Source organism: Acanthochromis polyacanthus, chromosome 20, assembly GCF_021347895.1.
Source record: "Acanthochromis polyacanthus isolate Apoly-LR-REF ecotype Palm Island chromosome 20, KAUST_Apoly_ChrSc, whole genome shotgun sequence".
NCBI classification, from domain to species: domain Eukaryota; kingdom Metazoa; phylum Chordata; class Actinopteri; family Pomacentridae; genus Acanthochromis; species Acanthochromis polyacanthus.
Genome location: NC_067132.1, coordinates 27,051,266 through 27,078,138, shown reverse-complemented (window position 1 = coordinate 27,078,138; position 26,873 = coordinate 27,051,266). Strand labels below are relative to the sequence as shown.

Genomic DNA, 26,873 nt, shown 5'->3' with positions numbered 1-26,873 from the left:
AAAAAAAACTTTTCTCATTCACTTCGCTCTACAGTTTCGTATTTTATAAACTGCGACTTCCGTGAAACACAACTTTACAGCGATGACGATTATACAGAGTCATAATCCAAGTTCTGACGATTCGCTAACAGAAGCTCAAATGTAGTTTATCGCATGTAGTTGTTTGCAGGAGCCTTTCCTCTAAGTTAATTTTATACTTTAAGCATTAAACAGCAGTAGCATCCATATGAGCATCTTCAAAGCCAGACAGTTTGTCACCTTTACAAACAAACGAATAGTAACGTCACTAATTACTTACAACTATAAATTATCCCAGACATGAAAACATCAGCCCTGAGCTCCATTACAGATGTTGGGACATTTCTATTTTCTTGTTGGTAGATAATCATCACAAATGGATAGAATTTGGGGTGTTTAGGAAGTGATAAGTAATAATAAACTATTAGATATTTAAACAGTGTGATAAATTCTGTCAGCTCAGATGTTGTCATTTCAATGTTGATCACCTCATAGAAAGTGATATTTCACATATCCAATTTCTGAAAAAGGCTAAAGCAAGAGACTCACAATATTGTAAATATCCTTGAGACAATTCTACTTCTTCAAACAGAATGAAATGATCCTAAAATAACCACTTAACCACTAGCCAACACTATAGAAAAAGCAACAACCTGGGATTGACAAGCAGGATGTCCGTTTTGGCCATTGCCCCAGATAGTTCTATTTTCTCCAAACAATGTAAAAGCTCCATACATGACCTTTTTAGTAGGCTTTGTTTGACTGGCAGTCTAATCTTTAACTTGAGTCTAGGGATGGAAGACTATTATACACCCACTCTCTGGAAACCCTGACAGCAACAATTCAGTCCTGCCAGCAAGAGTAGTTGACTCAATAACTCACCCACACCAAAGGTTACACAATCATATTCACTGCTCATATGCAACCTTTTAGCCAGCGACGACATCTTCACCTTTACCCAGACACAATTACTGTACATCCTTTAAAATATGGGCCAGACAGGGAGGTTAACCAACTTCATCGTGACATAAAAAGCGCCGGGCTCGAATGGTGTCGCTGACAACGAACGCCCTTGGGGATAATAGGTGAGGTTTTGCTCATGTCATCGGCTAACAGGAACAACCTTATTCCCGCGGTGTCGGGGTTGGGGGCGACGGATGCCCTTGAAACGTCAGACAAAAGCCGCCTCCTCTCGTAACAGAGGAGCGGAGGCCTCACCATGCCCGGGTTGGTGACGATCATGCCCTTGCACTCCTCCGCATATTTCTGCCACGCCAGCTCCTCCCACTGCAGCATGTCTGCAATCTCCTCCTCGGGGACCAGCGGCTTGCTGCTGCGTAGCAGGTAGAGCAGCACCTGATGCATCGACAGCACCTCCTTCCCGCCATCTAAACACAAATCACGAGCAGAAACACACATGCAAAAATAAATGCATGTACGAGGCAGAGGCATTTAAAAAAGAAACACCCCCGGAGTGCACAGAGTTCAACCAGACATCCACAGCTAATTGGTAAAAATGCAAAAATCTCAATTTTTGGAGCTTACAGCTTGTGGAATTAAACATGTTGACTTTTCTATGAGGTCAACCGTTTAACCGAGCTTCCATACATGTGTTCTTTTGCCGTTGTTTATCAAAAATAAAATAAAGAAAATCAAGTAAATAAAATAAAAATAAAATAAAATAAAATAAAATAAAGAAAATCAATGCTGGAGAAAATCTATTTCTCTATATATGTGTGTGTGTGTGTGTGTGTGTGTGTGTGTGTGTGTGTGTGTGTGTGTGTGTGTGTGTGTGTGTGTGTGTCACTCCAGCCAACTCTCAGGTTTGGAGTCAATATCTCACAGTGTGAAAACATCCCCCATGCATCGCAATGACATTGTTGAGGAAGGAAAAACACTCAGGTGAAGCTTCAGATGGCATAGGATACATGACATGGCTGCAATAACGCTCCAGTCTGTGTTGGAAAAGTCAGACAGACACATGCATGTGCAGGGAGCCGAGCATGCGATCAAGCGGGTCAAACAGAGCCCGTTTAATAGACACTCATGCAAAATTGATTGACCTCCATTTTAAAGTGTTCGCCTTGACAGACACACAAAAATCCACCAGCCTCTCAGTGCTGAATGCATCAAGACAAACACTCATACTCTCACTGTAACCGTATGTTTGCTCTCCTTCTCTTTACAGATCACATCGGGGTTTTATTTTTTTGTAAAAGAGGCGGATAAGTGTATGTGGCTGAGCAAATTGGGAGAGCTGGGAGAGAAATAGCTCTTTGATGGAAAGAAGGTAGGTGGCACGGCTGTCATAACAAACACCGCAGTAATATCAAAGTGCACCAGCACCATCATGTGTATCAAAGATGAACACCACGCGGCTGCACAACAGCTACCGGCCCACCGGCCATTCATGAGAGAATAAAACCACAATTATCAACATCAGCGTGCAGACGCGCTCCGAGCAGACATTACTGGAGACACGCAGCTGCTTTTTCTTCATTTCATGTAATACGAGAGAATTTGAAAAGAGTGGACCAGCAGAGGGAGACAAATGGAAGCAGGGCAGGGTCTGTTGAGGTTGTTAGAAGTCCTACCGGGTAAGAATCGAACAAAACGTGGCATGAAATGGAACCGCTGGCATCCAGAGGCCTCCGTGTGCCAATCAGGACCTGGAAGACAGAGCAGAATTTTGTTATTGCTGTTCTATATCAACCGTTAACCCTTTGAACCGCAGCGTTTGTTTTTTTTTTGCTCCCGTCACATTTTTAGTCACCATGGGCTCATTTTTCCCTTCAATATAAAGTCGTGCACCTCAATGGAAAAAGCACAACCATGACTCGAAGTAGAGAGAACTCAAAAATATCTTTTAGGTTATAGCACCATAAATCATAGAAAAGGAACAATTGAAAGCTAGATTTCTTTGACTGTTTATTCTTTGAAAAAACTGAAATAAAATGGAATCAAATGGTGGTTCTACATGATCTATATATTTACATTTTAACAACCTCTACAAACTTGGCTTTTCTATATACTTCTTTGTACATAAAGAGATGTTTCACCGTGCTGAATGTATCTGGTTTCTTCGTATGCTATTTCAGAGCCATGCCGCATTTATCTGTATGTTCCATTTTCCCTTCAATCCATCTATTTGTTTCAACTTTTAAGCAGTTCTGCCAAATATTCACGGCATGTTTATTATGTGACTGTTGGTCGCAGCAGAGTCACTCATAGCATCTTGACAGTGTATAGAAAAGTAAAAAATGTATTTCTTTAACAGAATCTGTTCATAGCGGGGTAACTTTTAACTTGAGACATGTAGAATAAAGTGATCTTGATGAAATATCACGATTTTACGATCAGATTTGGTTAATATTCCAGACACAATAGCACATATCATGTACCTGATTACACCAAGGGCTGTCAGAAAGTTTTAAAAAAATCCTACAACTCTTCCCAGATAACCAGCTCTTCAAACCCACTGGTGGGTTTTTGGGAGAAGAGAGTTAAAAACGAAAATCTAAAATGCTTTTCACACAAGCAAAAACTACAGTTATCAATTAGGATTCAATCATTTAATGGCATATTGCACATCATATGTAAAACATGCAACTGTAAATGTGAAAGAAGATGTTTAACATTTTAAAAATTCTCTGTAATATCATTTTCACACTTTTCAACTCATTACTTCAACAGGTGCATTATGCACTGAATACTGAATGTGAGATCATTATAAAGGGAACACGAATAACATAATAAGCTTCTGTTCTTTTCTTCTAACAACATGGAGCAACCACATGTTACTTTGTGGAAAGGTTTCCTACATATATATTTGACTAATTGTTAAATGTTTGTCTAACTGCCAAAACTCATAATATTTGTAAATAAAAACCGAGGAAAAAAATAAAAGAAAACAGTCAATCAGGCTCTCGTTTTAATATTTCTGCAACATGCAAGCTGTCATTTGAGATCATTTCATCTCATTTTTGACATTTTGCACGACAGATCTTTGGCAATTCATCAATTAATCAATTAGTTTTCACCTACTGAATGAATTGCTTTATATTTTGCCAACAGACTTCACAGTTTAAGTCGTTTTTTGTGCAGAAAAAGTACAAATGAGCTTGAGTCCCGCTTCCTAAATGAGAAAATGTACTTTTTTCTTTGCTTCTCTCTTTAGGGTTGTGGACAAAAAAAGACATTTAATTTACACTGTATAGACCAAATAAGTCAAATATTATTTTAAAAAATGATAGAGATTAGTTTAACAATGAAAATCATTAGTTGCAGCCCTTTGTCACCATTAAAGTAGATGTCTATTATTTAAATTTATGAGCAACAGTCATTTGTGAAACGTAAAAGTGGTGATTTTTAACATTTGGGACTCATACCTGTCAGGTTCCAGTCGTACAGCTCAAGAACATCCTGGAACAAGTAGGAGGCAAACAGCTCGAGGCCTCGGACGCAGTAGTTCTGGAAACAAGAGATATGTGAGCGTACAGTACGAGAAGACTACCTTAATGTAGATATGACTGATAAGTAAATCCAGTGCTCCAACTTTATCGCGTAAGCCACCTTATCGACACAATCAAGTCGAGCGGGTCAAAAGGAAGCTCTTTTCCCTCTTCTAAAAGGATTAGCACCTCGGCTCACCCGAGCACTGAGGTGTGAGGGTTACACGCCGCTCGGCTCTGCTCAGACTCCGCCGTTTGAGATAAAAACAAAAAAGGGGAGAGAAAGAGCTGCGAGATAAAGTGGGGTTTTACTGACCTCCGGTGTCATCTCCTCTATGAAGTGAATGGTGTAATCTATGTTGAAGCGGATCACACGGCACAATGGAATCTGTGATGATGAAAGGAACAGAGGACGGGGAGAAGAAAGGACGGGCCGTCTCATTACCATGGCGTTAGGCAGAGGTTACAGCTTTTCAGGGAAACTCATTAAAACCTCATTTTTGACTGCACAGCCAGCTCATGGCCATATGCATGCATGGGAAGTGTATGCAAAGTTTAATGTGAGAAAAGCATGCATGAAGCCATAAATCACATGCCTCCACACACACACACACGGGCCACCTGACTCTTCTAAATTAAGTAAGTTAAATCTCGCTAAATAGATAAGCCTGCTCTTCTGTGTTTAATCTCCCCAGTTACACGGTCTTTGTTGTCAGAGCGCATGGGGTCCATTTTAGGAGATTAACCTGGAAGCCACATTCATTCCTGCCCATCTCGGCGGCTAACTAGCAGGGGGTTAATATCGCCATGCTCCGAGGTTCCTAATCCCCGCGCCGCCATGAAGCGTTTACCCGAGCTTTTAACAAGGGCCGCTTAAATTATCCAGTTCAAATCACGCCTAATCCTCGGGCTCTTTTCAAGCTGGACGGATATTGACCAAGTGCTCTATTATTCAAACATACGGTGGGGTGAAAAAAAAGAAGAAAAAAAAACACTGGCAGGGACGAGCTACACATCAGGACGCAGAAATATTCACACTTTGAGCGAATTTTCCAGGGTTTCCACGGCTCCCCTGACGATTTCTCGCTCGCTTTAAACTTCCTCCTTGGGATAAAAGCGAGGCGCAGCTCAAATGGCCGCAGAAAGAGAGGGTTTGCTTTTAAATCACGATCTCTCTGGTGTTGACAGCCACTGATGGGCCTTCAAAAGTGAGCGAGAGGACTCTGTGACAAGGTCAGCCCAGCGAGAGGCGAGCACTTTGTCCAGGCAACAAAGAAGCCGACCCGAAAAGCCAAAAAGCCGATTTTGAAGTTATTTTTGAGGAGAGTGGTGCTGAAGGGGGAGGGATTCTTCGCCCTGACAAAGATGATATATGTGTTGCCTCAACTGGCTTGTAGGAGGAGGAGGATGGTGTCCAAAACCAGACCGAGCAGGAGTTGGCCCGTGTGTGTGGAGAGGTAATGGAAGTGATGACTACGTGGGTCCTTTGCATGGCAGACCTCCATGTGTAACGGCTCACATAACAGAATCCACAGCAGACGTGGGCGGAATAACAGGACTGTAACTGAAAGGAATAGAAAGGTATTTTATGAGACAATATGTAGACAAATGCTTGAATTAATATTAATCCCAATTCATGCATCCTATCAGTTAATTGGTAATACATTTGCAGACAAATATGAGCGAAACCTAGCCTAGCCGCGCTAGACAACCCACGGCAACGAATTTAATTCTCTGCCAGGGTGGGTCTAGTTACCCTCCATAAGGCTCGAGGCTGGATTCTCCTAAAACTGGCCGGACCAATCACCATGAAGTGTAGAGTCAGAAGGCGGGCGTAACTAAGTGACGACGATTCTGACAGAAACAACCTGCACACAATAAACAGTTATCTTTCGACTCGGCTTTGGCCACAGCTCTTAAAGATTTGAAGCTAAAATTCAACTTGAAAGATAAACAAAGGACGGCACTGAAGTGTTTCATTGAGAAGAAAGACGTATTTGGACTTATGCCGACGGGATATGGCAAATCCTTAATATACCAGTTGGCTCCGCTGGTTGGGAAGCTAATGGGACTTAGCCACAATCCGCCGGTGCTCTCGGAACTCCGTCAGCCTATTCGTTGCGCTGAATGGTTGTATACCTACCCAACTGCTGCAGGGTGATTTGATAGACAACCTTTTAGCCCGCCTCCCTCCCTGTCGAGCGTTCCTAGACCCTTGTGCCTTCAGAACATGGGTCTAGCGCGGCTAGGCTAAGAGAAACCTTAAGGTGAAATCAAATTAAATCAAACCGAAAGTGACAATTTTCGATGAAATTAGGATTATATTTGCTAAGACTGTAGATGCAAAAGATTTTACTCCAGAATTTTGTAAAACACCATCCTGTCCTAACGCTAAAAGGAACAACCAACCAGTCTAAAGCAACAGGGTCATTTCAATGTTAAATCTTGAAGTTTTCGTTGGAGGACACTATAGGTTTCTATTAACAAATCGCTTAAAATTTAGCTTGATATATGAAATGCTTTCTGAGATAAAAGAAAAATTAAAAATTTACCTTCAGCCTCCTTTTTAGCACGTTTTTCCACATACTAAATTTTGTATTTTAATGACATTCTTTCACCCAAAAACCACAGAATCATCCGATTTTGAAACCAATTTCTGCTCAACTATTTCTGATTTGCCTGAACTTTTAGTAGAACAAAATATGGATATTTGTAAACATATCCGGAAATTCTTTTGCTTGATATAACTACTTTTTGAAATAAAATGCAAAACCAACTTCCGGCACGTTTTTTTTTAGTGCATTCAAATTTGAATGAGAATATCTTAGGTGCTATCAAAGTAAAAAGCAGGAAATTTTCACCGTTATTTCTCAGCATGTAATTGATTTATAGTCTGTAATACTGGACAAGTAGATCAATGATCTCTGGGTGAGTTGAAATACAAAGAAAAAGTCCCATGTTTGAGCGCAAATTAACAAAAAAAATTAGAAAAGCAGAAGTCTATTAGAGATAGTTACTGAACCATAAGTAGTTGAATCTCACAATAATACAAAGCAAAGCATATAGAATACATACGTTGAGAAATACAAATGAAAGCCTAAAATTTGAATTATTGTTGTCTTGCAGTTCAAACATAACTTCAAAGTTCGTGCTGAAAAGTGGGTCGACGGGCAATTTTTGAAAAATAATCATCTCAGAAACTTCATAGATATCTTTTTAAATATCCATATTTTATGATAAAAAAGCTTTAAGCACATCAGAGACGTCTGAGCAGAAGGTTCCAGATGATTTCAGATGGAATAACCCAATATTAATCTCATTTATTAAACCACTAAAATCTCATTTCGGTTGCATATCTACAAGTTTCTTCAATGAAAATAATTGTATAATAATGGCTCAAATATAACTCCACAATGTTGCTTCTTGTAGAAAGTGCAGCTCTGTGAAGTTCCTGCTTCTTTCCCAAATCATCTCAGTCAAGGCAGTTCGAGCACACCAGCTCACTGAGACTCTGCCCAAACACTGTAAAACTACTTTACACGCCATAAAGTTGTAATATTGGAGCAATTCAGTCAAACTGGAGGCAATTCTGAAGAAAAATATCCATAGAGAAACCCCACACCTGCAAGCTGACAGGATTGGTTCTTTAGATTTGATATTCATCGATACACTGGCAGAAATTCTTGCCTACTTATTTCACTCGTGTCGTGCAGCATATAGAAACACCACATGGACATATTAACAAGATAGAACATCCCTAAAAACACTGTGCTCTGGTCATGGACGCACTAATGCTTTTGTCTCCCTGGTGGAGTTCAAAGCTCTGATCAAAAGACATGGAACTGAACAGAACAACTGCTATTCCGAAACAACATTTTGTTTTATGTCCCTCGGTTGTTCAGATGTGTTTTACTTTTGTCCTACGCTTGCTGCCGTCATGCTCAATTATAAAGTTTTTGCCACATTATAATAGTTAATCTTCCCGTTCAGGACTTCTTTGGAAAAGAAATGTTAAACTAAAGGAACTTTCTGTTTAAAAAAGGTTAAAATAAAGAAAACAAACACACAAATAGGCACCACGGCATTTGCAAAAACGTTCCGTTCAAAGGAAATATGGACGAGCATAACATTAAATACCAACAAACACCACCAGTTCAAAGCTGGGCTATAATGCAGACAAGCGGCGAGCAAATATATGGACATGCGTGAACACAAAATAGTAAAAATGTGGGAGGATGAAGACGCACAAATTCATACAGACGCGATTATCTGGAAGGTTCAGCAGCGCAAGATGTTGTAGTTTTAGGCAGAGCTGTACAGATAACTGTTGTTTTTCTATTTATCATCTATTTATTGAATGCTGATGTAAAGAGACTTTCAACTAGTGGAAAAAAAATAATGCTTCTGGTATAAGTTGCATACTGTAGCTTTAAATATTTAAGTTTGTCTGCACCATTTCTATCAGAAAAGTTTGAAGGCTTCAGGCTGGTAGTACAGAGTTTGCATTAGGACACATATTCCAGTATAAAATGTCTCCCTCAAGGTGAAATACTTTTTTTTTGTTTCACCTTTGGGGAAGTTTAACATGACACTTCGAAATAAAACAGAGAAAAGGCTCGGTGTGACAAACACAATGCGAAAGAAAGTGGGAACCCCAAGCAGCTAAATAAATAATGACGACATGAAATATAAAAAAAGCATAACTGGGAAAAATGACTGTACAGTGACACCCACTGTAAGTGTCAAAAAAAAAGAACAAATAATAAAAAAGGTGAAGCCGCCGTGGTGTAAAATTCATGGCTTATTGGCTGCACCGCTAACAATTCAAAGCAGGCTTACGTTAGTGAGGGGAGTGTGGGAGAAGAGGGAGAAGCCTTCGAACAGGTACTCGTGGTCATCGTACTCGATCACCGTCGGCCTGTCGGTCTGGAACAGAGAACAGCAGCAAACAGTCAGACACAGGACGGTAAAACATACTTTAGTCTAGAGACAGAGGCAGGAATATAAATACAGACATTAATGCTGTCAAATTGTAGGACAGTGCGCTAAATGTAACACAAAATCATACAACTGTGCTCAAGTAATGCAACATAACACCTGTGAAATTTTTTGAATGTTAGATGGAGCGATGCATCTTTGCCATTTGATCTATATCAGCAAATTCTTAACAGATTATAGATAAATTAATTGCGCTGCTTCAGGTTCCGTGCGGCCACTTCTTCATGCTGTGGTCTCAGAAATGCCTTTCAAGTAGAGACCGCAAAAGCTGAACAAGAAACAATTTGCTACTCTCACAGCAGCTAAGGCTATGCTAACAGCTAGCGGCTACAGATTACTCTGCAGCAGAGTCTGTATAGGAACAATTAAATAATGCTTTAGAGGACAAAGACAGCAAAAGAACAGTGAAAATGAAAGAAAATAGGGAAGACCCACAGATGTAACTGCAGGAGACAAACTGATAAGAAACCAGTAAGTCAGCTACTCTCACAGTGGCTAATGCTACGTTAGCGGCTAGTGGCTAAGTTAGAAGGCAGCCACAGATTAACCTGAAACACTAATTAATAATGCTTTGTTTGCTTCCGTGCTGATGATTTTGGCCTTCTCCCAATTCATAACATGTTCTCTCTGATTTCATACATTCTTGCAGTGACTGTTCTTTTATTGATCTTATTTGTCTTTTTGCCGTTTCCTTCTCACATTCTTTTTGATGTTCTGTCTCTCCTATGACAAAAGGGCGTCCTGTCTCCCCAATGTATGTTTTATTGCAAGAATGGCATGGAATCTCATATATGACGTCACATTTGTTGTTTGGGCTGATTTTGTCCTTTGGGTGTACCAGGACTTGTCTGCGTTTTTTTTAAAAGGTTTCACTGGAGTGCTGATGTGATGTTTTTTCACGGCCCTCTGGATACGTTCAGTTGTGCCTCTGATGTACGGCAATGCGACTATCCCCCCGTGTTCGGCTTTGATTTTGAGTTTGCTCCACCTGCTGTCGTCCCTTTTTTTTTTTCCTCTCCCATTTTGGATATTGGCATCTGGTGAGTGTGGTTTGGATGTGTTTTTCCTCCTCTTTCCTGTCTTCCTCTTCCGTTATCAGTGAACATCAGCTGGTTTTTAACTACGTCACACACACCACCGAGTGACACCTCTGACGAAGACGGAAGGCTCCTTCGAAACTCCTATGTCTCATTTACATACTCAGTAATAGTCACCTTTACTAGAGAAGAATTCTAGTTATGAATGACCGGTTTCCTGCAATCAAACGCTGTTAATACACTACATTTAATGTATACTGGCTCCAAATATCAGTTACTGGCATCAGTCAACCCCTAGTTAGAAGTTTTTGATATTTTACTGTATATTGGTCATATTGAGACCACACAGACAAATACTTGCCAGGAAGTTGGTGGGAGGAGACACGGTGATCCTGTAGTGGAACAGCTTTCCTGCATTGTTGTTCATTGGACGACACTGTTTTACAGACTTGGAAAAGACGCAAAAATTAATCAACTATTGACTACTGTGGTGAATTTCTACTCTGACTACCACATTCTCTAATTATTCTAACACCAGGCAATCATAACATACTTCAGAAATGGAAAAAATGGAAGAGATGGTGATCATCAGTCCACTTATTGATGTATTTTACATCACACAGGGTAGCCCACAATGAAAGGAGCTGAAAGTTGTAAATATGTGTAAAATATTGACCATTGTCATTATAAATTCGCCAGTTCCTTTCTTGATTAATAGTTGGTTTGCAAAACACCTGCATTAGAGAAGAATAAACATCACAATTGGGTTTTTTTTCTTTATGATTTATGGAGATATGAACCAAAAAAAAGCAGCAAATTCTCACAAATGAGAAGCTAAAAACTTGAAAATTTCTCAGTTTTGCTTCAGAGTGTATTATTAAAGTAGTTAACGATTCATTTTATAGGATGTAAATCACTCATTAGCTACTTGATTGGATTTTCCCCACCTCAGATTAATGCAGGGGGACATAAGAGGAGGGAAACATAAGACGAACTCCAGGTATGATGGATAATTAAAAACTTAATTGGCATCTTTTAACGATGTACTGCCTATAAACACAGTAAGAACTAATAACGCATAACGGACCAAGAACTTCCGGGTTATGTAAGGATAAAACAGGCCATTAATGAATTAATCCGCTACCACGGGGGCATGGCATGTTTGTTTTCCAAAAAAACATAGATTTTGTTAACATGGAAAAAGACCGAAAAATAATGTTTAAATGCCTGCAAAACTGGAGGATGATGTGAATCCACCACTACGCTATAGATCGACACACTCATGAATGATTCATTGTGCAGTCCATGAGTTTCTTCAATCCCTAGCAGGCATGAAAAAATAAAACAAGTTTCCATCTTTACAGCTAAAATACGTCTCACTGGTCAGCTGAAGATACTGCTGCTGCGTGGGGGTTATTGTTCCAAAACACAAGAAAATGAGTAAAAAAAACACAGATTTGTCAGCATCTGGCAAAATAAATCAATGAGTCACTGAGACGGATCAGCTCTCCTGTCGAATCTGGAAAATAATAACATCGTCTTTCGGTTCTTTAAGACGATACAAATCCCACTTATTGTCCGTTTAATGCAACAGAAAATAGGCCTCTGTGGAGAGAATACGTTTACGCCGACTAGAATAATGCCCTTGCCCCTGTGTGGCACGACTTCAAGGTTATGAAAGGGTGATTTATTCACGGCGTGTCATACCTCCTCCCCCGGGTAGATGCTGTGGCGGATCCCTGTACGTCTGGCCTTGGCACTGCACTTACACAAGGGACCATCATTCATCTGGACAGAAAGAAAATACGTAAATCAGACACACAACTGCTTCACTTGCCATGTATAACGCCGGGGCCGCTCAACATTTCACATCTCCAAACCGCAGACAGCTGACCTTTAGTTTCGTTGCCGGAGTTTAAAGCTTAAAGTTTAAAGATTTGCTCTGTGATAGTGTTCGGATCGCACATAAAAAACACTCACAACTAAACCGTTTGCAAGGCTTGCATTTTAATATGTAGATAGTGACTTCCAATATTTACTAGAATGACTCCGAAAGCTTCATCAAATATTAGAAAGTCCTAAAATGCAAGAATAATTATTGTATCATGATAAAAAAAAAAAACACTACAGATGTTTATGTATGTCAATCAATCATACCAATAAAACCAATTATAGGTGCCACTGTAACAAGATATTTAACACTATTTGCCTGTCAGTGGTTTTAATGTTATGGCTGATCAGTGTATAAATACACTGGAAACCTCATTGTGAAATCTCATTATGTTCTTTTACTACATAAGATTATTCATTATTTCACTTCTTTTTACTGGTTTTTCTTAAGTAAATGACTTTTTTGCATTTGAAAGATGCAAGATTTCCCACTTTTTTAAGGCGAGATCCACTTTATTGATCCCTCTCACTTGGGAAATGTACAATATTTCAGTAACACTTTGTTTTTTTTTTCTCTTTAGTACATAAACATTGCAATCTACAGCAGATAATAGCACACACCCTATTTAAAAGCCACAGCAGAAACACAGACATGCATCTTTTTTTAATTCATTTTAGACTTTGTTTTGGGATCATTTCCATCAACAGACGGTATTTTCACCTGTGCAAAGTTAGAATTCTAGCTGTTTATGTTGACGCTAATTTGGCAAAAAAATGACTCGAATATTTGAATATAATAGCTGAAACAAAGTACTGTTGTTGCCTTAAAGAAAAAGATTTATTTGTGTAATTTGGTACGTTTATTAGACTTAATTTTAGCACCACATTATTGGATATCCACGGCTATTTTCCTTTCTCTGTCGGTGCAGGACCAGATGTTTAAATAGCTAACTTATTTGAATTCACACGGGTTTTGTAAATCACGTCCAGGTTCAGGTGTAGAATATAAAAATGAACAATCCAACTATTGTCAGGAGGCTACAATGTGAGTGTGACTATTGGCTATCTTCATTACTCGTTATTCTGTTAAGTATTTTCTTGATTACTTGTTTCGTCAGACATTACACCTCTGCCTTCAAGAGCACCATTTTGGCTAATGAATTTAGCCTAGCTAGCCGAACACTTTGAAGGAGAATAATGTGGCTGAGTCTGACTGGTGGTCTCTAGGTAAAACAATGAAATATATCTAGAAAATATTGTAAAGGCATTGCCTCATGTTTTCTGCAGATTTTTGGTGTAGCGCTGCAGTTTATGACGATTTCCGTATGAAAAGTCCTGTTTTATACATCATCTAAAGACATTTGGTTTACTATCAAAAAACATCAGCATTTACGCTAGCTTTTGTCGTGTAAGTTTCCAAATCTGAAAGTGAAAGTCTCAGCTGTTTTTCAAAGTTTTTGCTCAAGGGTTAGTGTGACTATTTTTATCCTCAGTTCATCTGTCCATTATTTTCTCCATTACTGATTTGGTACTGTATGTAAAATGTCAAGAAATGGTAGAAAATGGTGAAAAATGTCAATCAGTGTTTCCCAAAGTCTCCAAATGTCTTGTTTTGTCCACAATGCAAGGATATTCAGTTAACCAGAGAATATCAGAATGCTGTATTTATTGGAATTTAGATTAGCTTTGGTCAGATGTTTTTGCTAAAGGGTCAGTGTGACTCGTCTACTAGGGCTTTAGCGAGTAATTGTTTTCATGCTCATTTATTCTGCTAATTATTTATTAAATTAGTGGATTGGTGTCGTTGAAAATGGTGAAAAATGTCAATCAGTGTTTTCCAAAGTCCTCAAATGTCTTGTTGGATCCAAAGATATTCAGTTTATAGACTCACTTTATTCATCCCCAAAGGGAAATTCAATAATGTTTGTTTTCATAGACAAGTAAAGAACCAGAAATTATTAATATCTAAGAAGTCAGAAGCAGAGAATTAAGTTGTTTCCTGAAAAATGACGAGATTTAATTGGTGTAATTGGTTAATCGTTGCAGCTCTAGATGTTCCTACATATACAGGACGGTTTCTAATGTGTGGTCTATTTGTCTGATACCTGCTCAGAAATACATGGGATCAAAGAACAGACAGAGCAGTTTTACATCCCTTTGTAAAGACAGACCAACCTGTCCGGGATCGTTGTACCACAGCTCCTCGTGCAGCCGGTCGGGGTGAGCTTTTTTTCTCTTGATCTCAGCAATAACATCAAAAACGTCTGAGTCAGAGCTGCTGGAGCAGGTGCTTCCTTCACCGTCTGACTCACAGTCTGACTCACTGCTGCTGTCGCCTGCAAACCAAAGAGCAGCGGGGTCTTTAATCATCACGACGTTACGGCGGCTGACGACTAAAACCTAATTCGCTGAGGCGGAGCCGGTCGAGTGGTTAAGCCGCCGCGCTCAGCTGTGCTCTCGCAAAGTATTACACAACATAAAGTCCCGGTAAAGCAATCTGTCAAAATGTTTTCAAACTGTGTGCACTCTGACTCTGCCAGCTCCTGCAGAAGAATAATCACCCACACCATGTTGATGATACAGCGCAGTTTAAGATCTGTTACCTAATGCTTCTTTAGACAAACAAACACTTTGACTCGCGCTGGCAGATTCATCGTTTAAACGCTCCCCTCCTTTACAATTCCTCATTTTCACGCCAACTGCAGACTTAAACGCATCCACGAGATTAAAAGAGCAGCGCGGTTGCCAACGTTGACAGCTGGCACTCATGTTTCCTTTCTGTCGCTTGTCATTCCCCCTCACCGAGAGGAAAACCTCACACCAAACCCAGGATTATAATTACCACTCAGCTCAACGGTTTCTGGCTCTTAGCTGAGCGAGGTCTTCAATTCTTATCAGCGTTTTGTTGTTTTTCTTTTTACTTGAGCTCTTGATCGTGAAGTCGGCGCCCAGAGCAACATATTTAGCAAATTAGATCTCCCTGAGTGAGATTTATATTATTGCACTGTTGAAAGAGACAATCAAGCTGACAGCCCTGCAGATAACATCATAAACACTTAACTTAATCTCTGCCTCGCCCTCATGCACCGCTGAGAAGACAGCAAGTTTTCACAAACATCAATAACAGAAAGGTTGTCGACGGATCCGTTAACTGTTGATTGTAGTTCAGTGACGCGACGAGAAGCACGAGCAGACACAGGTTCCAATTATGTGCTCTTCAGGAGATTACTTTGCAGTGCACTCACAGCTTTTGTCTCTTCTAATAGCAAGAAGAAGACAAATGTGACGGTGTTCAGAGACTGCTCTGGTTGTGTACACAGAGGATTGAATCTGATTGGACAAACTTGGCGACTCTGTCAGGAACTTAATTCACCAAAATGTGTTTCTGAAAAGCTCTGAGGTGAAAAATGAGCCATGTAGTTCCTGAATCTGTCTTCATTAAAAGCTTTTTAGGAGTCTCCATAAGCGACAAGTGGCACTGGACACCCCAGATTTGCATATCTAGATTTCGACTTTATTTTCTTTCACGCATTGAAACACCAACATCTCAGGAACTATTAAAACATAAAAATCTGTAATCTCCACTCTTGTTTCTCATCATGTCATTAGCCGGGTTTCCATTTCCCTTAGATATGCGCAAAATGTAAATAGCGCAACAAAAAACTGGTAATGGAAACACCTGAATTTCAAAAAAGGACTAAAATATCGCTAAAAAGTTTTTACGATGTCATGAGGCGGTTTTTCAGACGTTTCGATATTGAAAAATATCGCAAAAGCGCAATGGAAACACTTTTTCCGCAATTATACTTCACATGACCAGTTCTCTCGGAGTAAACATGGCGCGGTACGTGTGGACAGAAGAGGAGACCGAGACTTTTCTTGCCATTATTCTTGAGAAAAACATCACTGCCATACTAGACAGCAAACAGCAGAAGAATGCGGAGTGTTAGAAGGAGATAGAAGCGGAAATGAGGGTTTTGGTTTTGGGCGTCCATCTTCCTGCAGTGAAATCTCGCGGGATGATATTTTACGAGAGTTACGATGCTTCTGCCCAGAACAACCTTCAATGGAAACGCGTTCAAAGCGCAAAGATACTTCGTCGAAATTTTAGAAATATCGCTTTTATTTTGCGAAAAACTGTAATGGAAACCCAATTATGGATTTAAAGTATGCATTACTGGACAATTAGTGATTATTGGTGATCTGAAATATGAAATCAAGTACTCTACATATTTTGGTTTGTATTATTAGGCCATGCAGCCACATGGTTCAGAAAATATCACTAGCTGACTTCTGTATTATCAATTTTCTGTCAATCCGTGCTCAAAGATGGAACTTCTCATGACAGCTTTATTTAATTTTCCTTCATATTTTAACTCACCCATAATCAGAGATTATTAGATATATTTGTCCAGTATTGCAGATTTTAAATCGATGTCATGATGATAAATAACAGTAAAAACATAATGCTTTTATCTTTAATATTTCCTGAGATGTTGTCATTTAAAAAGCTTCCAGTTTCAATGCACAAAAACTTAGTGGGTTGAAAGTGCATTTTTTTGTCATTATTTTTGAAAAGTGCTGAATATATCACGCTAAAATTTCACGAATTCCTTTTATAAATATCTGGTTTTTATCCGGTAATAATTTCAGGTAAATCAGAGATGGTCACACAGAAATTGTTTCAAAAATGTGATGATTTGGGATTGAATGATCTAATTTGTTTTAGCTAAAGTAACACCATCATCAATCCCCAAATACCTTAATTACAAGATCTGGGTCCCTGTAAACTTATTTCTGTTTCGGATAATTAAAATTCAAATTAAAGGTCACCGTTCTAACACAGTGGAAAAGATTTAGCGCCCATTGCTGACGGTGCTTGAGACAGAACTGGACTTCCAGAGAGCGTTCCAAGCATTTCAGGAGCACTGGGAGCAGAGCATAGGGGCACAAAGAGATTACTTAGAAAGGGACATTTAAATCAGGTACTGTTTTCTCAGTCACAGAACTTTTTGATTGTAACTCGTACATCAGACATATCGCAAACTGATGTCAAAAATCTACATATACTGAATAAAAAGGACAAATATAATCGTGATTTACTACGTACAACAGTGCTACCCACCTGGATCCTCGTCCAGTTTGGTCTTTGGCGGCTCCCATTTGGGTCGAGCGTCCTTGGCTCGCTCCTGCCTCCTTCCCAGCTCCTCTTCAAAGCGCTCATACAGGTCTCGCAGCTTACTGGTGCCCACGACTGTCGAGTCTCCCTGAAATAAACCGGGTTGAATACAAGAGGTTTTCGATTTTTAAATGGTAAACTGAACAGCACTGGCCACAGTCCGGCTGGCATTTTAATGTTTTAGAGTGCTTTTTTATGCCTTTAGACGGTCAGTCTCTAAAACCAACAGGCCACCGGGATGCCAGACTTGTTAAAGTTTAAGTACAAATCCGTTTGAGAATCTTTAACGGGCTCCAACCGACAGTGACTGTACAAGTCAATCTATTAGCAAAGATCATAACTGCAGATAGAGACCCTGGGTGCTGTAACAATGTCACAAATAGATTCACAAAGATTGCACCACCGCAACCTGCAATCTCAGCGCCGGTGCAGTCTTACACCCTCTCAAAACAGCCACAGCAACTCACACACAAAGGTGTCATCCTCACTGTCACAGCGGAACACGCTGAATCTGTTCGAGGAGGCGGCTAGAGAACAAAGTTGGGTTCCATCTAGACATTTATCATCACTTTATTTTTACTGACGGACAGGTCGGGTCTCTGTCAGAATGTGTAATTTGTGGCAAAAGGAAACAGCTGAGGAAGCAATCAGAGAGAACTGGTAGAGGTCAGAGTGTTGGGGGGAAAAAAAGGAGTTGGCACTATCCAGCATCTCCAAAGCATTTAGGAGGCCACATGGTGGTTTGAGGAGGAGAACTGAGGTGTTCTGAGTGCCTGAGAGGCTGAAAAACTAAACCTGCTCTCTACCAAAAGGGACAAATTTGATAAAAGTTTCTTTTGGCAGTCAAATAAAACCACATCCAAGGTGCACTCAGCGGTAAGTGGCAAAGTGTCGCATCCAGTAAACCACGCAAGCCATTCTCTTGTTTAGTCTACTGTTAAAAAAACACCAGGCGAGGACTGGCGCTTTTTTTTCCCCCTTGGCTGTAGATGCTGAAACTCCTGAGTCCAAGTCAGATATATTTAAGAAAACCCGTTACCACTTGGTCCATGGGGTCGTTGGAGTAGTAGTTCTCAGCGTGGGTGCAGCGGATCCAGGCAGGTTTCAGCAGCTCTTCCTCCTCTTTCTCATCATCGCCTTTCTCCTTTTCCTTCTCCCTGTCCCGCTCTCGTTCCCTCTCTCGCTCTCTTTCTCCGAAGGGTTCGTCAGAATCTCGGCTCCGGACCGAAGAGTAGCTTCGCTCTCTGCTCGGCCCAGACGAGCCCTCTGACCTCCGGTCCTTCTCCTCCTCCCAGCGACCACGTTTCTTGTCTCTGCTCGTTGACCGACTGCAAACATCAAAAACAACAATTACATTTAGCTGAGATACAGTAATATCATATACGACCACAACCCATTAGTGATGAGCCAATAAACTTATCATGACAACATGTCTCATTTAACTTGATATTGTGAAGCACTGATTAGTTTTAACGATCTGTTATTTAAAAGAAAAATGAGGAAAACAGTTTAATTTGACTTTAACCATCTTTGATTGGGTTTTATTGAATTACACAGGTTGTAATTATAATGTCAACACAACAATTAAAAACACACAAATAAACAATTCAAACACCAAAATAAAAAGAAATTAGAATAAACAAATTATTTTACCGCGATATATACAAAAGTTCACACACACTTTTATAGACTGTGGCAGTCGTGAGTCTTCAGTGAATTCTGGAACTCTTAATTTTCTCTGACAAACACGTGAATATTTGTCACATGTTGCATTGTGGCTCTTTCATAGATTAACTGTAGGTCTTCTGGACATATGAGAAAATCTGCCGGGTCAAAAACATACATACAGCAACTTGAATTATCAGTTTAGGTGATGTAGAAAGTTGTGTCAATCACATTTACTGACTGACATGGCGAACAACTGACTACGGTTGCTGACTATTCTGAGACTATTTAAATAGAGCCCCTCTGATACTCAAATTAAAGAAGTCATTAGAAAATCAAGACTGTCATGACATGCATGGTCTTTACAAGTGCATGTAAACTTTTGTTCGTGACTCTATTAATTAAAGAAAGACCGTAAAACAATGAGGGACGCGGAGGCAGACTTCCATTCCTTGAAAGACCTGCATATTAGCCAAGGGCAGAGTAACAAACGGTGAAGACAGTATTGTTTAATCACTCAGGTATACTTCAAATCACATGACCAAAGAAGCCAGTGAAGGTCCCACGTTGACATCCAACTTAGGTATGAAAATAGTTGGACATGTCTGTTCGTGGCCCTGAAGGAAATACATCCAGTACAGTTGCTTATGTAGCCCAGAATGTATCCAAGCATTTCAGTTTCGGCTTGGAGCTTACAGTACATTCAGTGCTGTGGACTTCACCAGGAAAGAAGGGTATCTTTATCAGTGTTATCAAAGGTTATGTCAGGATGCAAGATTTTAACCAATGCTTGGTTCTCTCAGTGTCTCAGTTTAATTAAAGTATGCTTGTGTTCTAACTTTCGTCACCACAGAATACAACGCAAGTAAACTATACTCAATATTTAATTTCAGCTCTGAAATCAATAAAGAACCACACTTGTACCTTCGATTCCTCTTCCTGTGCCTGTCGGGCGACTGAGATCTCCGACTTTCTCTGTGACGATGCCTCTCTCTGTAACCAGACACAGATAAAGAATTAAGATGGAGCTCGTGTTACTAACTGATTTCATTCAGATGAGTGTTTATGCACCTGCTGCGATCCTTGCTCCTGTGTCTGGGAGGGGTCCGGCCTCTGTCGTAGTCGGACCTGTACCGCCCTCCGTCCGGTCTGCTTCGTCTGTCCGGACTCCTCCCACGATCCTTCCTCTCTGCGGAAAACTCCATCTTGTGCCTATCACCATGGCTACCGTAGCCGTAGCACTTCTGCCGGTGGTCGTCGTGGCGATATCCTCTCTCCGGAGACCTCCGGTGGTCCATGGGCTTCTCGTACTTGTACTGCCCCCCGTGCCTGATGCCGTGGTCGGGCTGAAACGGGCTGGGGCTCTGGGAGTAGCCGGGGTTGAAGGTGGGAGGCGGGAACGGCGGGTGAGGAGGATGGGAGTAGTTCATGGAGTAGGGAGGGTAGCTCATCGACTGGGAGGCCATGGGGGGCGGCATCGGTGGGTGAGGTATCGGTGGTGGGGGCACAGGAGGCATCATGTAAGGGTGGTAGGCGTTCTGAGCTGACACTTGGCCTCCTGGAGCGGGACCACCGGTGGAGCTCGGTAAGGGGGGAGGTGGAAAGTTCGGAGGGGGTTCAGGGAAGCCTTGCCGGGTGGGAGGTTTGGGGAAAGGGGGCCGGACTGGGCACTGGTTGAGAGAATTGGGGGTCTGGGACGGTGCCGGAGGAGGGTACTGCATGAAGTCAGAGTGTGCAGGCATGTAGCCGCTGTTTCCGTGGTAGCCTGAACTGGGAGGATTCTGGGGGTCATAGTGGTAGGGGGGAACCGGAGGCTGGGGAGGGGGCGGCCTCAGGTTGGTGGGGCGGTAGTTTTGAGCAGAGCTGTGCTGTGCTGGCATCCCTCCCCTGGGACCCCCGCGATCCTGATGGAAAGACATGACTGTGGACAAGAAAAAGAAGAATCAAGTCACAACTAGTGTCACCTGCATCCAACATCAACGAATCACACCTGGAAGTAAATGAAGTTAGTTGAAACCTTTGATTACATGAGGAGATATACACATCCTAACCCTCCCAGTGATAATACCAGATCATAAAACAAGTCGAGAATGAAAGTTCTTAGAAAAAATTTCAAACGCTGGGAGTCACCGGTTTCCACTCTTATTTTGCCTTGAGTGTTTTCTGTAAGGCTGAATTCTATGATTGTGCAGTAGAGCGCACTACAGGTTATACACTACCATTAAAAAGTTGAGGGTCCAGGGTTCTCACCAGGATTTTTTTACAGCGTAACGGCAGGTCCTCCCTGCATGCGCAAGAAGCCTTCATTAAATCTCGCGAGTGGCCGGCCCAGATGTCAGCCAATGAGCGTCACGCAGATGCTCCAAATGCTCGTGATTTAGGTCACTATTCACCATACATGGCATCACAGAAACAACTGAGACATGCTAATTGTAACCCCGAGATTGGAAGCGACTCTTAATTTTAGACGGGAACGGGTCAATCGACAGGAAAGTACGGCTGAGGTGGGGAGACATAAATGAACCTAGATAGGCACCCAGTTGATAAAAACAAACGCACATGGCGTTATCTGTCAAAATAACAGCGCAGCGGCCCTAATCACAGCGTAATCTTTTAAACTGACAGCCAATTGGCCATTACGCTGAAATGCGCGGGTAAGAACCCTGGGGTCACCAAGAAATGTCCTCATTTTTTAAAGAAAGGCAGTTTTTTTTAATGAAGATAACAAATAAACGAATCACAAATCCAGTCTAGACATAATGTGGTAAATGACTATTCTAGCTGGAAACAGCTGATTTTTAATGGAATATCTCCATAGTGGTACAGAGGAACATTTCCAGCAACCATCACTCCTGTGTTCTAATGCTACATTGTGTTAGCTAATGGTGTTGAAAGGCTCATTGATGGTTAGAAAACCCTTGTGCAATTATGTTAGCACATGAATAAAAGTGTGAGTTTTCATGGAAAACATGAAATCGTCTGGGTGACCCCAAACTTTTGAACGGTAGTGTAAATGGTTAGTAGTTGTAAAACAAACTAATTATGTTGAGTGTTAAAGCTGTGTCCAGGTTCATTTGCACTGAAACACAAATTAATGGGTCAGAAGGCTAAACCAGTACCATAAATCAGCAACTGAAACATTTAACTTATAAATCCAACCCACGAGGGATTTTAATGGTTTGTTTGCTCGTATTTTCAAATAACTGTTATCCATATTAGTGTTGTATGGTATTCAACACTACGACACTACAAGGTATCCGAAAACACTGCATTAAAACAACGGTAAATCCAGTTTTATTATTACCTAAACGTGTTTATTACAGATAACTGAAAGAAGTTGCAACTGCAAGTCTCAGCACTGATGCCAACTGTCCACAGCTTGTGGATAAAGCAGATGCCTGAAAACACATCTGGAATTATTCTGCTTATAGAAGATGGTGACAGAAAGGCCATGGACACCATAAAGTCTGTCTGAAAATATATTTTAAAGAAACATATCCAACACATCCAACTTAACAAAGGATCTCACTGACATACAGGTTTTTCCTTATGTCTGCTTGTGTTGTACGTCGCTTTGGACAAAAGCGTCTGCTAAATGAAATTGTAGATTGTAGAAAAGACTCAATGAGCAACAGGGTAAATTAAACCAAACCATTAAACACAGGTCAAATCGGAACCGTTTTCTCAACATGGAAACACAGCGTTCACACTCGTAACACTAACTTTGCTTTCGTGTGCAAACTGCTAAAAGTCAGTCGATCACAAGTATGCAGATTGACAATACTTCAGTTACAGAGCTCAAACGAATTTCTGAACAAATAGTCCAGGTGGATAATTAAAACATGCAATAGGTGCTGCAGCAATTATTATAAGAATTTAACTTTTTTTAAACGAGTAGTGTACATATATATATGTGTGTGTGTGTGTGTGTGTGTAAATATAGTGAAGTACAAAATGCAATTTGTGAACATGTAAAAAGCTTAATCTGGTTTAATATTAAACCGTACAAACACACTATAGGACAAAAATTCACTCCTGTTGTTTCTTTTTACATCATCCACTACCTTTGTTTAACAGTATAACAATATTTTCTTTCTTTTTCTTAACAAATAAGGGGGAAAAAATCATTTTAAGCTTCATGTTTCATCATTCATTATTCCATTACTCTCACTGATATTCTTGGCTTTCATTGTGGTATTGATTCATGAACGCTATTGATATATTTAGCGCAGGTATCAAATTCAAAATCTGAATTTTGACACTAGTCTGCATTGTGTGTTGATTATTTTGTGGGGCTCAGTCATCTTGCATTTCTGTATATAAAATTATTATACTTCTTTTTTTCCAAGACGAGATCTTGATCGCAAAAAGTCATCCTAATACACTTTATTATGATGACGTAAATACGCATACCTTTAGACCTGGCATATATTATAATATACAAACAAAGGCACTGGCTTTTTAATATTCAAAACACGGATAAAAGCTAAAGATATCGTCAAAACGTAAGCTCATCTTTCACTTTTAAGCAGCATACCCTCATCACCAGCTGCATCTCGTTTACCTAATTAATATTACTGAAACAGGCGCCATCAATATAGCAGCTAGTAAGCTAAAAATAGATGTCGTTTACCATAACACGAGTTAAATGAGAGAAAGTAACCAAAAGCGCCTGTAAACCAGGATTAATATTAGTATTATTTGAAGCTAACAGCAGCAGCTACGTTGAAGCTCTTCAACACGTTAGCCAGCTAGCAACCACCATTTTAGGACGAGTGTAGAGGAAATTACCTTGCAAAATAAACGGAAACTAGCTTGAGGAGAAGCGCATCATTCGGTCTCCTTATCGGAACAAAAATCTTCGATTAAGATGTGTTCTGAACGGTCTTAAACTGGGTTATTGTATGAGGCTAAGCAGTGCAATTCAATGTGTTCACGCTTTCTCAGTCCGTGTTTCCAGTCGGGACGGTTTAACGAGAGGAACATTGATGAGCCAATCACATTCAAGGATGCTGCCGTGGACCAATGAGAGAGCTCGTAGGTTTTAAAGGCTGTTTCACCGGGATGAAGCACCTGCTGGGAGAAGTACCACTGGAGATAAGAAGAGATATATTTGCATTAAGTTACTGGGTAAAATTAAAAGGGTATGGAGGTGAGAATCCCGTGACTAATACATTAAAACAGTGCTGGGAGTATTCCACATTTAAAAGGAGAGGCTTTGGATGGGAGATAAATAATAAGGTGAAACAGCTCAACATGGAGAATTTGGATTTTGCAATAGCTAATCCAATAAGTAATGTTCCTCCATGGTTGTACCCAGAAATAAAAGTGGATATGTGCATTTTAGAAAAGAAAAGAGAATGGTGTAGGGCAGAAACTGGGATAAAAGTAAATACATATGTGAGGCAAAATTATTACAGCCACCTTAAAATATTTACAGATGGATCAAAAAATGAACATGAATATGTGGGTATTGGTATTTTTATCCCAGATTTCAATATATGTATATCTAAAAGAATTTCGAATCAGTTATCAGTTTACACAGCAGAGGTGGTGGCCATTATTGTATGCTTGCAGTGGGTGGAGGAAGTCAGACCAGAACGGGTGGTGGTGTGCACTGACTCTGCAGCAGCTTTACAAAGTATACAGACAACTAATTCAGACAGAGAAGATCTTCTAATGGAAATACAGCATAGCCTATTTAGACTACATCGGGGTGGTGTGGATGTACAGTTTTGTTGGGTACCAGCACATGAGGGGGTGAAAGGGAATGAGATGGCAGACAAATTAGCCAAAGCATCACTTAAGGGAGAAATAGCACTGCATATTCAATTAGGCAGAGGAGAAGGGAAAACAATAATTAAAAGGAAAGGACTGGAAAAATGGCAGAAAAAGTGGGATGAAGATAAGAAGGGTAGGGGATTTCATAAAATTCAAAAATCAGTGAAAGTTAATATCTACGAAGAAAGGAGCAGGAGGGAAGAAATTGTCATCTCACGTTTACGAGTAGGACACACTGGGCTTAACAATATCATGTATCTGTTAGGAAAACGAGGAGATGATCTATGTGAAACATGCAGAGTTAAAGAAACCGTGGAACATGTGGTGATGCAGTGTAGGAAATTTTCAGTGGAAAGGGAAATGTTGGAGAGGAAAGTTAAGGAGTTGGGTAGGAAGTGGAGTTTAGTTGGAATGTTGGGAACAGAAGGAGAGGGGGAAGAGATAAGGAAAGGGAGGAGGGCGCTACTTGTGTTCCTGAGGGACACAGGGTTATTAAATAAGATATAAATAGGTAAATAGAAATGACTGAATGATGATACACACTCTTGTGCAGTAGGTGGCGGTATGCACCTTAAGTTGTTTGCGACCCGCCATTTAAAAAGAGAGAAGAAGAAGAAGAAGAAGAAGCACCTGCTGCACACAAACCACTTTAGTGATCAGATCAGATTTACTTCAGTAAAAGTACTAATAAATCAGTGTAAAAATACTTAATTACAAGCAAATGCCCTATACGAGAAAGTAAAAATATGCAACACCCCAAAATCTACATATTAAAATGTAATTAAAAGAACCTCTTCACACCATTTAATTAAATTCCTGGTTTAAATGTTGTTTGTTTTGTTTTTTGGAATATATATTGAACAGAAAGGGAAATATTTAAAACACAGCACCCACTGTGTATACTAAAGAAAATAAGTGTAAAATAAACACTTATACGAATTGCAAGACCCTATTAAAGTGTCTAATTTTCATTTACAATAAATGCAGATAAAGTTACCTGCTGTTGCCATAATGTTTTTAGCTTCAGGTGAGGTATTGTTTTTGCCGCATTTCAACATTTTACAGGATCATTTTATGATCGTATATTTTTTAACCAATATCAAATTAAGCTCTGCAAAGTTTTTTTAGATTTTAAACTATTGTTTTAGCAAACGAAAGAAAGAAAGAAAGAAAGAAAGAAAGAAATGTACTTGTGCTATAGTTCCCCTAGAGGGCAGCAGAGGCTAAATTTGAAACTGCATGTCTATTGCCATGGAAACACATTGTTCCCAGAAAGAGTAACTGATTTGGCAGCAAGAGTGCAGCAGAGACCAGCACAGTACATTCATGTTTTCTTTAGGCTACACCGAGTTATTCCTAAAAACTGTGGTCTCTGTCCATACAGCTCCTCTGGTGTTATTCTGAAAGGAACCTCTTAAATTTGTGCTTCACATTGGGCCCAGGAGATGCTGGATACATGGCTCGCAGGCATATTCACCTCGGTGTGTGGGAGCATCTCGGTGCTCCCCGCTGTGACATTATTCACCGCACACTCTCGCTGCGTGAATCAATGTGGAAAAGGAAGGTCAGAGTGCACAAACCCACACAATTTGCTCGGAGGAAACACCTACATGCTGCTAATCACCTGGCTGGGGAGCTTCCACTGAATAGTTATCTGGACAAATATACACACGTGGACAAAATTGTTGGTACCCCTCAGTTAAAGATGGAAAAACCCACAATTCTCACTGAAATCACTTGAAACTCACAAAAGTAACAATAAATAAAAATTTATTGAAAATTAAATAATCAAAAACAGCCATTACTTTTGAATTGTTGATTAACATAATTATTTAAAAAAACAAACTAATGAAA

General features: G+C 40.2%; 1 protein-coding gene across 1 annotated transcript in view; it reads right to left on the bottom strand.

The window, feature by feature from the left end:
* Positions 1-24,200, bottom strand: part of drosha (drosha ribonuclease III) — a 143,419-nt gene extending 119,219 nt beyond the window's left edge. The window contains exons 1-13 of the mRNA XM_051940495.1: positions 24,030-24,200; positions 20,310-21,159; positions 20,163-20,231; positions 18,613-18,901; positions 17,520-17,661; positions 14,570-14,730; positions 12,212-12,292; positions 10,866-10,952; positions 9,309-9,395; positions 4,786-4,857; positions 4,407-4,488; positions 2,613-2,687; positions 1,237-1,406 (exon numbers count right to left, since the gene is read on the bottom strand). Of these exons, the coding sequence (XP_051796455.1) occupies positions 1,237-1,406; positions 2,613-2,687; positions 4,407-4,488; positions 4,786-4,857; positions 9,309-9,395; positions 10,866-10,952; positions 12,212-12,292; positions 14,570-14,730; positions 17,520-17,661; positions 18,613-18,901; positions 20,163-20,231; positions 20,310-21,157 (2,163 nt within the window). The 5' untranslated portion in view covers positions 21,158-21,159; positions 24,030-24,200. The remainder of the gene's footprint in view (positions 1-1,236; positions 1,407-2,612; positions 2,688-4,406; positions 4,489-4,785; positions 4,858-9,308; positions 9,396-10,865; positions 10,953-12,211; positions 12,293-14,569; positions 14,731-17,519; positions 17,662-18,612; positions 18,902-20,162; positions 20,232-20,309; positions 21,160-24,029) is intronic.
* Between the last annotated feature and the right edge of the window lie 2,673 nt (positions 24,201-26,873).